We start from the raw sequence: 15,030 nt of genomic DNA, 5'->3' as shown, positions 1-15,030 counted from the left end.
AATGGGGGCTATACCAATTGATGGACCCGTAGTGGATATTTTTTCCAGGGAGAGAACGGGCATGCCAAAAACCCCAAATGCATAGTTTCAGCTTATTTGGTTGGAAATTTGGGCAGAAAACTTCAAAGTAACAAAAATCTGGTGCTTTCTGATTTATGAGGCTATACCTAAACGTGGACCAATATAGTCCGTTTTTAATACCAATCAGCCTGAATATAATATAAACAAATTTCAAAGCTCTAGAATAAATAATGTGGACTCTATCGCGATTTCAACAGACAGACGGACATTGCTAAACATCGCTTATAAGTATACCCTCCACCATGGTATGGAGGCTATATTAAGTTTGTCATTCCGTTTGTAGCACTTCGAAATATACATTATAGACCCAACAAAGTATATATATTCTTGATCGATTCTATATCAATTTAACAATGAAAGTCCGTCTGTCTGTCTGTGGAAATCACTCTAGCATCCGAACGAATTGAAGTAGGTTGATAAAATTTTACTCAAATGTGTGTTTGGTCTGACTTTTGGTATTGGAAATGGGCTATATAGATCCACGTTTAGGTATAGCACCATATAACTGTTCCTCCATATATTCGGACATTTTTCATCGGAATTTCATTCATTCAAACTTCGTATTTGCTCTTTGTAACGGGTAGTACAGCCTATGACGGAATATTGGCTATGTATAGCCCCCATATAGCGGTATCTCACTATTTTCGGTATTTTGAAGATTTTAGCGACAATTTTCACCGGAATTTCGTATTTGCACAAATTTCGTATTTGCACTTCGTAACGGGTACTACAGCCTGTGACAGAAAATTGCTTATTCAGGTTCAAATCTTCCTATAGCCCCCCTATATAAATGTACCTCCCTATATTCGGGTTTTTATTTATTTTTTATTTTTATTTTTCGTCTCCGTAATCGGATTTCAAGTAAAAGTTTGTGAAAGCCAGCATATATTATATTCACTTACATTTAAGTCATGCCCTCAGTTTATTCAATTCTGTAGTACTTTTAACATTTTAACGAGGATTGTTCTATTATTTGACGTAGGTCAGAAAACCTACTGATAACACCAACTCTAAATCCAAGGTCGGTTCCACGACGTCATTTCTTTCAGTGTCTCTCTGTAATAGCTTTTTTGCAACGGTATTCTACATTAGTTTTATATCACTTGAATAATAAACTTTACTTATTTTACTTCTTTTTCTACTTTGCCTTTTTGTTTTTATTCCAATTTCACGTTTTATTTCGTGTCATGCACTGGAAACTCTCAAATCCAAAACAAACAAACAAACGCACACTTGGATGAAAACAATCCAAGAAACTTTCTACAAAAAGAGTAAACACTAAACACGAATTTCCCGGCATTAGATGAATGTTGTTGACTATGGGGTAGTTTAGTTGTAGAACTTTTGAAGAAAAAAAATACTACATTACTATATTACACGTTATTTGAGGTATTCGAGTTGATTTGTGGAATTATTTGTTGGAAAAGAAAATGTCTAATGGAATTGTTGGTCATGGAATAAATATTGTCATCATAAAGTAGATCCTGCCGTTTTTATACACACTTTACAACTGATTTCCCTTCAAATTCAGCTCTATTTCACAATTTGTAGTTAAGCTAACTCTGTACCACCGCCTTACTCATTACTTGACAAAATAAAATAATATTGTTTTCTATTGTAAATGTAATAGGAATAACTTATTATTTTATTAGCGTACTACAAATTCAGAGTATGTGTGTAGTTGTCATTATTTTTAGAATATTGGAATATTATCCAAATCTGAACCTATCTTGGTACCAAATATCATTCTTGTCGAATGCATATTACAAATGTCAGGGACTTAAACACCAAATCATATTAAACATATCTATGGGAGCTATAGCTATATCTGAACCGATCTTCACCAAATTTAATGTATTTACTTCTAGACTGAATTCGGTCGGGTATGCGAAATTCAGCACATTTGGGCTGATATTAGCCATTTGGTGCACAATTAACCCGAAATCGGTTGATATTATATATGGGAGCTTTATCTAAATCTGATACACTTATTTTAAAATTTGTATCTGATATCTGGTACAAAAATCATTGTTTTGGAATGTATGTTATGAGTTTGAGGAACTTTCAACCCCAAACCGGATAAAACATATATATGGGAGCTATATCTGAACCGATATACAAGAATTTTTTTATTCCATTTGCACTAATATTAGTCATTAGGTGCACAATAAACAATACAACATATATGGGAGCTATATCCTAATCTGAACCGATCTCGATAAAACTTGACAGAGATATTTTCGAGCAGTATCTGATGTCCGGTACCAAATATCATTCTTGTGGAGTGCATATTACGAATGTGAGGGACTTAAAACCCCCAATTCGGATGAAACATATATATGAGAGCTATAGCTATATCTGAACAGATTTTCTCCAAATTGGATATACTTGCTTCTAGACTGAATTCGATCGGATGTACCAAAATTCTGGTCATTAGGGCATATATTGGACATTTGGTGCACAAATAACCCGAAATCGGTTGAAGGTATATGGGAGCTACATCTAAATCTGATCCGATTATCATCAATTTCAATAGGGTTCGTCCTTGGGCCAAACAAATATTGGTTGCAAAATTTCTTCTCAATCGGATAATAAATGCGACCTGCATTTTGTTCACAAGAATAAATGGATGGACGGACGGATCGACTCAGAAAGTGATTCTATGAATATCATCAAAAGTAACTATACGTCTATCTCGCTTCCATCTCGCTGTTACAAACAAATGCACAAAAACATATTGCCCTTACCACTATGTGGTGTAGGGTATAAAAATCGCGTACTTTTTATTTGATTTTAGCGACATTTCGTAGTTGAAGTTCGTAATGGGTACTACAATGTATGACAAAAAAGTGTCTTTGTAGGTCCACGTTTTGGTATAACCCCCACATAACGATACCTCCCAATATTCGGTTTTTTTTAATGATTTTAGCGAAATTTTTTCCGGAATTGTTTAAAAGTTTGCATTTAAACTACGTGATGGGAACTACAGTCTATACCAGGTCGTGGTCTTCGTATAGGCTATATATGTTGGTACAATATTCACCGAAATTGTTTTATATACTCGTACCTTCCGTTATAAGCGTACCTCCCTATATTCGGTATTTCGATGATTTTAGCTACCTTATTCACCGGATTTTTTTCAAGTTTCGTATTTCAATATTGTAGTGGCTTATGACAAAAGTTGCCTATGAAGGTCTTCGTTATAGACTCCAATATAACGGCTATATTCGGTATATTTTTAAATGTTAACAGAATTTTGAAAGGATTTTATTTATTTATTTATTATTTTTTAAATTCCAAATTCGTTCCAAATGGTGGAGAGTATTCAAAATTCGGCCTGGCCTTTTTTTAAATATTTATACCATTTATTTTTTTTTTTTTGCAATAAAGCTAAATTGTTGTACAAGTCATGTCGGTTTCTGTCTATTTTGAATTGAATTTAAAACATTTAAAAGAAAAAATTATAACAAATCTGAAACATAACTACATGTCCATACCAAACTTCTTCTGGGTATTTGTTCAGTTTTGACATCAATATTTTAATGCACTTCCCTACTCCAGACATCAGCCGACTTTTATTATTATTTTTTTTTAAAAGCCGGTCATAGTAGTCATTGTACTACAACAATAAAGCAACAGTAATTAATTGTTTATTGCCATTACCACCAGCACCACTACAACTACTACGACTACTCACTCAAGCAGTCTTTTTGAAGGGCAACACCATCATTGTATCATGAACGTAAAACTCTGAATGCTTGTAAAGCCAATATTTTACAGACTGATTATAATGAGCCTTGTTGTTATCTTTGCGTTTTACACACACACACAAACACACATTTCAAGAAAACAATAATCATCGAAGCAGAAAGGAAAGATGAAAAGAAAATAAAGCAAAGCAAAAAATTGGAAGTTGTGCAGAAAAAGTTAATAAACAAAAGAAATGAGTATTAAACACCGATTTTAAATGCATCAAAAAAAACTCTCATTAATGGTTATTGCAGTTACAATCTGATAATGAGATCATGATTAAAAAATGGGAAAGATTCAGATACGTATGTTTACGGGGATAATTTGATGGGTGTGAAGTTTTTTTTAGAAAAAAATTTAGAGAAGTAAGGCTTTGCTAAACAACAACAATTTAAGCCTGTAGGGAAAGGGAGCGAATTTGGGGTGGAGCCCACTATGCATTACCCTACACTTTTGTAGATAATTAGTGTACTTAACAAATTTCGGTATATGGAACAACTATAGTTTAGTAAAAACTCTTGATTTCAGCTGACCTCTTTGGCAAGTTTACATGATCATTTTGTTTACTTACAAACTGCTGGACAACGAATGTTTTGTCATCGGAGAAAACCAAATTCGGCAGTTCAATACTTTCGGCCAAGTGAAGCAATTTTCTAGCTCTTTTGAGTCTATTTTCTTTCTGTTCCGGTGTAAGTTCTTGCACTTTTAGGAATTTCAATGGCTTTACCCCGAGTTCATTTTTTAATATTTGCCGAATGGAATATTGCGATATGTTCAGCTCACGAGCCATTTTTCGGTCACTGAGACGCGGGTTTCGATCAATTCGCTCCTTTACGTTTCGAACCATTTCTGTTGATGTTGTTGTTTTCTTCCGTCCACTTCGTTGGGCTAAGGTACCAGTATCACGGTAACCAGCGATGGTACAAGACACAAAAAAATTATTCACATTTAAATACTGGAGTGCTCTAACGATATCCACTTTGAATTCCATCACGAATAACTTTTTTTTTCTGGAAAATTCTCACCAAAATGCTTCTGTACTCTTGTAAGCAATGTAATGAGCTGTCACTGGATAAATATTAACAGCTGTCGGACGTGTGGCTTAGAAATGACAGCAGTCTGAAGTTGGTTGCAGTTTTCCATCTCACCCTGTAAATCATTCAAGTTATCCCTTTTTCGGAAAAAATAATAGGAAAATGTTTACTTTTTACACCAAAAAATCGCCAAAATTTTCATTTGTTGATTTACCGAGGACGAGGATTAGCAAAACCATTGCACAATGGGCCCACATCCATAACAATATATGTAGTAGGAATTGAAGTGGCTAACAATTTAGCTCAAGGCGGATTCCAGTTGATTGATAAGACTGTTAAACAACCAATTAGCTTCTTCAAAAAAGCTCTCATCGAAGAAGCTTGAAGACGATGGCACTTGGAGACCGGTTGCAGGGTATCTAAGACCATCTGGCCGGTAATCTCAAAGAGAAGAACAAGCTCCCTTCTATCACTTAGTAGGTCTGATCTAGAAATAGTGTTGGGCATGCTGACTGGTCACTGTAATATTAGATATCTGACCTCAAGATGCGACAACAGTGTTCCTGACTACTATAGACTATGTGAAGATAAAGAAAAGATAGGGACGATTAAACATCTATTTTGCACATGTTCTATGTTATCCAAAAAAAAAAGGCATAGCCTCTTTGACGTTCTTCTCAGACATATATCCCATCATCATTTAAAAATTTATCAAAATCATTCCCTTGCTAGGCAGGCCACACTCCTAACTACACTTTTCTCTGTAATTATTATACCCTCCACCATACTATGGAGGGTATATTAATTTTGTCATTCCGTTTGTAACTCCTCGAAATATTCATGTCAGACCCAACAAAGTATATATATTCTTGATCAGCGTAAAATTCTAAGACGATTTCGCCATGTCCGTCTGTGTGTCTGTCGGTCTGTCTGTCTGTCCGTCTGTCTGTCTGTTGTAATCACGCTATCTTTCGAACAAATTGAAATAGAAGGCTAAAATTTTGCACACATGTATTTTTTCCCAGTAGGCAGGTTAAGTTCGTAAATGGGCCATGTAGGTCCAAGTTATCATATAGCCCCCATATAACGGTACCTCCCGATATTCGGTATTTTGATGATTTTAGCGACATGATGATTTTAGCGACATTATTCACCGGAATTATTTCAAATTTTGCATTTGAAGTTTGTAATGGATAATACAGCCTAAGACAGAAAATTATCTGTGCAGGTCCACGTCTTCCTGTTGCCCCCATATAACGGTACCCCCCGATATTCGGTTTTTTGATGATTTTAGCGACATTGTTTACCGGAATCGTTTCAAATTTGGTATTTGAAGTTCGTAATGGATACTACATCCTAAATCAAAAAATGAGCCATGTAGGTTCACGTCTTCATATAGCCCCCATATAACGGTACCCCCCGATATTCGGTATTTTGATGATTTTAGCGACATTGTTTACCGGAATCGTTTCAAATTTGGTATTTGAAGTTTGTAATGGTTACTTCATCCAAAGTCAAAGAATGACCCATGTAGGTCCACGTCTTCATATAGCCCCCATATAACGGTACCCCCCGATATTCGGTATTTTAATGATTTTAGCGACGTTATTTACAGGGATTGTTTTAAATTTCGTATGGGAAGTTCGTAATGGATACTTCAGCCCATGCCGAAAATTGTCTGTGCAGGTCCACGTCTTCGTATAGCCCCCATATAACGGTACCCCCCATATTCGGTATTTTGACGATTTTAGCTACATTATAAACAGATTTTTCTTCAAGTTTCGCACTTAAATATTGTAACAACTTATGACAAAAGTTGCCTATGCAGGCCCACGTCGTCGTATAAGCATTCGGTATTTTTGTACCAAATGGTGGAGGGTATTAAAAGTTCGGCCCGGCCGAACTTACAGCTTTTTTACTTGTTTTTTTCTTCCTCTCACTTCAATATCTCTCCTATTCTCAATTTTCCCATTTCTTCCTAGATCGAACACAATGGACCAAAGGTATCAGAATGAAGCCTTTGCCGAACTTGTGTAGCTGGGCATTCTTAAACCAAATCACATCTAATTTTTCCGTACAAAACAATTTCAACGTCTCCATAGGTAAACCCTAGAAACCAACACTGACCCCAATATTAAAAAGTGCAGAATTTTTAAAATTTTATTTTTCTTAAGAATATATTAACTTTATGGGGTCACAAATGAGTATTTCGAATGAATTTACCCTTTACCACACTTTATCTGGGGGGTATAAAAAGGAAACATATTAGGCTATGCATTCAACAGCAAACGCTGACCTTTGTTTTTTTGAATGATAGCAAAAAATGTAACATCTACCGTTATAGATTTCAAAAGAATCGCTAATTCTAATAATCCGTCTCTTTCATTAACTGTTAATGGTCATATTCTTAAAAAAATACGCACAGATACATGTACATACATACAATGCATTTCAAAGTGCCTGTGTATGCATTATTTTCCAATTTCACCCCACTTGGTCGTCCCTACTTCAATATTTGTGCTCTAATGTATTAACATTTCTATTGTTGAGACTTTGGCACAGCACTCCACTGAGTTTTCCTTGCTTTTCTTCATCCCCATCGTCATCATCATGTGATGGCATTACTGAAACGAAAAAAAAATCGTACGCACCCATTCGTCTATTCGACTAAACACGTCTACACGAAAGCGGCTCGTTAACAGCAAATAATTGCAGCGTAAACACTTTAGTTTCTTTCTAATTTCGTTCGTTTTTTTCTGTTGCGGAGCATTGCAATTGTAAAATAATTGTATTTTGTTGTTGCATATGTAGCATGCACCAAGACAGCCAGCCAGCTATACCACTTCGAATAACTCTGCTGCTGCTGTCACTTCGTGCTGCGTACTATACCGACTTCTAAACATTTTCATTGTTTGCACCATTAGAAAGAGGAAAAATTTAGTTCATTCTATAAATATATAGCTATTGTAACGAGAGTGTGGAATTGTTCATTTCTTTCCCGGGTAAGTTGCTGGCTGCTACAGCTAACAAACAGACAATGACCCAGACAATTGCCGATCACAGATCAAATCGAAATAGGCCGTCCCAAATAATGCCAAGATATTGGCATGCATGCAAAGAAAAATGGAGGAATATTTGGTTTTTCACACGTAAGGTTTTTAGAACGGAAAATTATACGCCTGATTTTTATTTTCAACTCCATTTTTACACCCTCGGCCATATGGCTACAGAGGGAATACATCAACGTGTCTCATGGAAATTACGGTCTTAGACAAATCCGTTTCAGGACATTTGGAGTCGATCTAGGGTTGTACGTCTGACTGGCTGGCTGGTGCGCACGATAAACCACGAATGGAGTATCCGATTAGATCCAAACTTCGTACATCGTAATACTATTGCCAAATTTAGATCAAGTTCTATGATGGGTAATATAGGCCCACTTCTTCTGAGACCTTCCACTCAAAGGGTCAACATTTTCACAAATCCCAATATTTGTATCAGTGTTATGTCAGGTAGAAAAATGGACAGTATCGACCCACTCCATCATGTACCTCCCACACAAAGGGTCAAAATTTTGAATAATTTGAACTCTTGGAAATAACGAAATAAGCATCAGAGTTTCTTCAAATTTCACACATTCCAATGTTTTTACAAACACAACACCTGTTGTGAAGATGGGATATATTGCTCCACTCCATCGGGTACCACCTCCATAAAAGGGTCAACATTTTGAGTACCCATGCATCCGATTATTTTCAAACTTGGCACATTCCAATATTTCTATCATCACATAATCGGGTGTAATGATGAAATATATCAGCCCACTCTTTCTGCTACCTCCCCCATAACGGGTAAACGTTTAAATTCATCTCTCATAAGATGGGAAGTAAGCATCCGATTCTCTTCAAATTTCACACATCCTTGCAAATTTAAATCAGACTTTGATCGGATACTGTTTTGAGACTCCCCCACAAATGGTCAACATTTTGAATAATCATGACACAAGTCAGAATATTTAATTAAACGAGCACTGACTGAAAATATACAGGGTGAGATAAAAAAAAAAACAAAGTCAAACGCCATCATTTTTACATTTTTTTTTTGAAATGTATTGTAACTGCCCGAATGTTGCTCTGCGGTATTTTGGCCCATTCCCGGTGAAGCGCTTGCTTAAGGTGATCGACACTATGGCATTTTGTAGTGGCAACCTTGCTTTGCAAAATACTCCAGGAGGTTTCGGTGGCCATTGTGCGCTGGAAATGAAGCGAGGAACCTCATTTTTAACCATTCTTGGGTGGCCCGTGCTGAGTGCGATGGTGCTGAGTCCTGTTGGAATGTCCAAGGTCTGCGGCCAAAATGTTTGCGTGACCAATGCTTTAACACACCCTCCAGAATAGTTTCCCGATAATATTCGGCATTGATTCTGATGCCACGGTGGATTTATACGAGCGGAGAGCGACCATCGGCTGTTATGGCGGCCCACATCATTACCATGGCCGGCGCTTGAGTTCTGGTGGCCAAGCGAAGGTGAACTTTTTCAGCTGACCTCTTTTGCCAGTAAACACGATCATTTTGTTTGTTTACAAACTGCAGGACAACGAAACCAAATTCGTCATTTCACCATTTTGGCCAAGCGAAGCAACTTTTAGCTCTTTTGAGTCTATTTTCTTTCTGATGCGGTGTAAGTTTTTGCACTTTTTGGAATTTCAATGGCAATACCCCGAGCTTTTTTTTTCAATATTTGCCGAATGGAATATTGCGATATGTTCAGCTCACGAGCCATTTTTCGGCCACTGAACCATTTCTACTAATGTTGCTGTTTTCTTCCGTCCACTTCCTTGCCGTCGGGCTAAGGTACCAGTATCACGGTAACCAGCGATGGTACAAGACACAAAAGATTTATTCACATTTAAATACTGGAGTGGTCTAACGATAGCCACTTGTAGTTTTCCAGCCATATACAAAGAAATCACAGTATCACGCTTGAATTCCATCACGAATAACTTTTTTTCTAGAAAATTCTCACCAAAATGCTTCTGTACGCTTGTAAGCAATATAATGAGCTGTCACTGGAATAATTTTAACAGTTGTCGGACGAGTGGCTTAGAAATGACAGCAGTCTGAAGTTGTTTGCAGTTTTTTCATCTCACCCTGTATATAGCCTTTATGTTATGGTGGAGGGTATAAAAAAACAAGGTCATAAGATCTATGTCTGAGAATCAGCCCCAGTGCCTTTTTAATCTTGAAACCGTCTGTGCTCCTTAAATATACTTAAACTGAGCAGAAAATTGAAGTGGCTGCAATAGCACACCATTCCTAAAATAAATTCTTATTCTTATTGAAATATCAGCATCTCTGATTACTTTAACCTTTCGATACCTCTTCGGCAAAATGTCCATCTATAGTTTTTGTTTCAATTTCCAACTATTCATTATTAATATTTTCTTTCATTTTCTTCTACTTGCAGAGTTCCAGCGTAAAAATGAATATTTGCATTGTTCTGCATAGTGTGGCTTAATTTGGACTGCTGATAAGAGGCAGACCCCATCTACACAACCACACCAGCACACAACAAATCCCTTTAGAGTGAAATTAATTGTCAGACACCGTCCTGGAAAACCTCCCCCCAGAAAAACAAAAAACAATAGAAAAATGTTTCGTTCATCGGCCGGTGAAAAGACTCAGTCACAAGCAACAACACCCGACTTGGATGACTCCATTAGTTTTTCCGATGATGCCAATCCTGATGTAGACGTTGTCGATGTCGATGTTGAATCGGTGGCCACCAAAAAACCACATTTTTTAGACTATGATGCCATACCACCACCCGATTTTATAGAACACTTTGACAGAGCCATGAATTTTGGCAATTCGACCAAATCCAGCAACACCACCAATCACCCTCAAAACACAAATAATTGCAGTGGTAGCGGCAGTGGTGAACAACTCAAAATGGATAAAAAATTTGAAAAGGATGGGGAAATAAGTGATTACGAACTGGCTGCTAGTGGTTATACCAAGAAAGAATTTACCCAAGATGATAATACCCTGAATTTGAATATATCTATGCAAAGTTCATCGGCTTGTGGTAAACCACGTAAACATTTCTTAGATGAAAATCCCATACCTCCCGATTACATGATCAACGAACATCAGTTGCGCGAACATCGCAGTTTGGATAGAAACTTTGAACGTCACAATGAACAACGTTCTGCCCTGGATTTGCATGGCAACTTGCCAGGCTTCAGATCTTCCCGTGAACGTTACAAAGATGTACCGCCAATGGCAAGATTACCCAAAGGCCTGGCATGGACTCAAAGTTTTGACAGTCGCTATGAAGGCAATTTAAATGCTGGCAACAAATTAGATGATTTCGAGCCCAAAGTTGAATGTGTCTATTCTCTGCTGTCCATGTTGGGTTCCAATGACCCGCTGGAAATGGCCAAGAAATTCCATGAGCTCTCCAAAAATCCTGAAACTTGTAATACCTTACGTAGATCAGGTTGTATACCATTGTTAGTGCAAATAATTCATGCCGACGGTGGACCCGATGAACCGAGAAAATGGGCGGGCATGGCCCTGCACAATGTAGTACACTCACATCCAGATGAAAAGTCAGGACGCAGAGAGGCCAAAGTCTTACGGCTATTGGATCAAATAATGGATTATTGCAACTTTTTGCGTACGCTCTTGCAAAGTGGTGGCGAAGCCATTGCCGACGACGCAGACCGTCATCCTTTGGCTGCCATGTCCTCCCTCATGAAGGTTAGTTTCGATGAAGAACATCGTCATGCCATGTGCGAGTTAGGTGCTTTGCAAGCCATTCCCAGTTTAGTGCACTTGGATCATGCTGTGCATGGTCCAAAGCCAGAAAATCAATGCTGCAACTCTTTGAGACGGTTTGCCTTGATGGCCTTAACCAATCTCACATTTGGCGATGAAAACAATAAAGCCTTGCTCTGCAGTCAAAAGCTGTTTATGGAAGCGCTGGTCGCTCAACTGGACTGTGCACCCGATGATTTGCTACAAGTGACGGCAAGCGTATTGCGCAACCTATCCTGGAGGGCAGATGCTCAAATGAAGGCGGTACTAAATGAAATTGGAACTGTGACGGCTTTAGCCAAGGCAGCCATGAAGAATAAATGTGAGAATACCCTAAAAGCCATACTGTCGGCATTGTGGAATCTATCGGCCCATTGCAGCACAAACAAAGCGGAATTTTGTGCAGTCGAGGGGGCATTATCCTTCATTGTGCGCATGCTAACCTACGAGGGTCCCAGTAAAACCTTGAAAATTATTGAAAATGCTGGTGGCATTTTGAGAAATGTCTCCTCGCACATTGCGGTGCGCGAGGATTACCGCCAAATCTTGAGGGAACACAATTGCCTGTCGATTCTGCTGCAGCAACTGAAATCGGAAAGTCTAACTGTGGTAAGCAATTCTTGTGGTACTCTGTGGAATTTGTCGGCACGTTGTCCCGAAGATCAGAGGTTTCTGTGGGATAATGGTGCGGTGCCCATGTTGAGGTCCCTAATACACTCCAAACATGCCATGATCTCTGAGGGCAGTGCCTGTGCTCTGAAAAATCTCTTGAATTTTCGTCCATCTGCACAGAATACCAACCATTTGGACCCAATTGCCAGATCATTAAATTTGAAAAAATTACCAACTCTCAATGTACGAAAGCAAAAGGCATTGGAGCAGGAGTTGGGAGCTGCTTCCAAGAAACACAGTGAAACCTGTGATAATCTAGATACAGTGAATCCAAAAGATCGGCCAACATATGATGCTACAGCTACTACCGGCTCAAGTGGTTCTTCATCGATGTTGCACAGACATCGTTTTAATTTACATGCCGGGGCGCTAGGATCCATGGTAATGGGCGGTGGTGCTTCAAGTTCTGGTCGTTTAACCCGCTCAGCTATGCTTACCAAGAGTGAAAGTCGTGATTCCGTCTTCTCTGCCAAATCAGATGGAGTTGTCTACGATCAACTTATGAGATCTCATTCGGCATCCGATGCCAATCGTAAATTGCACCATGCATCATCGGTAAGACCTCCTCCATCGGCCAGCGCCGTATATGCTCTACCCCGGGATGTTGAACCCGCCGAGGAACAGCCAATTGATTACGCCCAGAAATATACCGAACACATAAGTAAACACGGAAACTCCAGAGAGGATCCTGAAAATAATGCAGCTACATACCAGGAAACTGACTTAGATCAGCCAACAGATTTTAGTCTACGCTATGCTGAAAACCAATTGGAATCAGATATAGATTTGTCACCGCCATCTGGACAAAATGATAATGTACCGCAAGATGTTAACCCAGCTAATGCCGCCAACGGCCCAGCCCGTTCTAAAAACCAAACAGAAGGCAGCGAAATACTGCTTATATTGGAGGACAGTGTCAAATGCTATCAAACCGAAGATACTCCATATGTTATATCAAATGCAGCTTCCGTAACAGATTTAAGATCTGTTCAAACTTCTGATAAAAATGAGGAAAATGATTTACCCACAGGCCTGGAGAATCCGGAAACTCCAGCTTCAAATGCAGGGGTGGGAGGTGTTGGTCATATGCCAACACGTAAATTTAGTAGAGGTCCTCACCAGCAACCGACTCACAACTCAAATCCATACGGATCAGGATCGTATACACCCGAAAAGCCAGTAAATTATTGTGAAGAAGGTACACCCGGATACTTCAGTCGTTATGAGTCGTTGAGCAGTTTAGATGAATCACCACCCCAGCCAGAGCACAATACAACAACCAAAGAAAGACATGAAGGATCGAGTGTTAAGAATACAGCTAGAGAAGAAGACACTGCTGTATGCGTTTTGAAACCCATAAGCAATGATGCTGATAAATCAGATTCTCCACCAGAGCCACCATCGTCATCGACACTGGCTGGCGCAGCACAACCACAAATTAATTCCGCCTTAGAAACGCCACTTATGTTTTCACGGCGTTCTTCAATGGATTCCCTGGCCGAGGAAGATGTTGGGCCCTTGGACGACAAAAGTTCAGTGGTTAGTGATTTCAGTCGTTTGGCTAGCGGTGTTATATCTCCATCGGAAATTCCCGATTCACCAACACAAAGTATGCCACAGTCACCTCGACGGAACTCAAATACCAGTAATAGTCAAGGGCAAGTCTGTTTCTCTGGCGGTGCTTCCCCCAATGTACAAAGAACTTCGCATAACCGCCCCGGCGATAATACCAGTAAACGTTGCCTGCGCAGTGTTTTTGAAGATGACATCAGCACATTTCATGTCGAAAATACACCTGCTCAATTCTCAACTGCCACGAGTTTGAGTAACCTCTCCATGATGGACGAAGAAGCATCATCCACCAACCTATCTCCACCCCAACCGCAACCAACAGCTGCCACAACAACCAATACCATATCAGAGGGTGAAGAGGAAGAGGATGGCAATACAAACAACAATGATGATTTATTATTGGCATCCTGCATCAACATGGGTATGAATAGAGCTGCAGCACCCTCAATGTATTCCCAACATAACGACAACAGCTCCTCGATAAATAATCCAGTTAGTGGTGGTATGATGGCTCAAGATGAACCTAAGCAATATTACACCGAGGATACACCAGCATTGTTGTCCAAAGTCGGCAGCAATACAAATCTTTCGGCCATATCACTCGGTTCCAGTAATAATGATGCCAAAGACGATACCGTCTACGAGACAATAGGTAATTCCGTTGCTAGAAATCATCACCAATCGATCAATAGACGTTCTTTGAATTTATCCGATGACATGTCATCGAATGCCTCGGAAAGTGGTGCTGCTGGCATTGATATCCTCCAGCAATGCATTCGTGAAGGTATGCAAAAGTCTGCTTCAGCCAAAGAAAAACCTAAAATATCTGAGACACCAGCAGCCAGTCACCGATCATTGCCGCCCAGTGTCAATAATATCGATCCCATTGCCATGTTGAGACGTGGTGGTAATGTTTTGCCCCCCTATCTGACAGGCAACGATGAAATGAGCAAATACCGTGTTGAAGACAGTCCATGCAATTTTTCGGTAATGTCTGGTCTTTCCAATCTTACGGTTGGATCTAGTCTTGTCGGCCCGGCCTTACTTATACATGGCGGAAACTCGGGTGCAACGTAAGTGGGGACATTTTACTTTTATT

At 39.1% G+C, this 15,030-nt stretch overlaps 1 protein-coding gene across 1 annotated transcript in view; it reads left to right on the top strand.

Annotated features, from left to right (window-relative positions):
- LOC101895218 (adenomatous polyposis coli homolog) overlaps positions 1-15,030 on the top strand; it is a 52,660-nt gene that overhangs the window by 31,946 nt on the left and 5,684 nt on the right. The window contains 1 exon segment of the mRNA XM_059127948.1: positions 10,333-15,004. Coding sequence (XP_058983931.1) covers positions 10,518-15,004 — 4,487 coding nt within the window. The 5' untranslated portion in view covers positions 10,333-10,517.

Source organism: Musca domestica, unplaced genomic scaffold, assembly GCF_030504385.1.
Source record: "Musca domestica strain aabys unplaced genomic scaffold, Musca_domestica.polishedcontigs.V.1.1 49, whole genome shotgun sequence".
NCBI classification, from domain to species: Eukaryota; Metazoa; Arthropoda; class Insecta; order Diptera; family Muscidae; genus Musca; species Musca domestica.
This window is presented reverse-complemented; position numbering and strand designations above follow the sequence as displayed.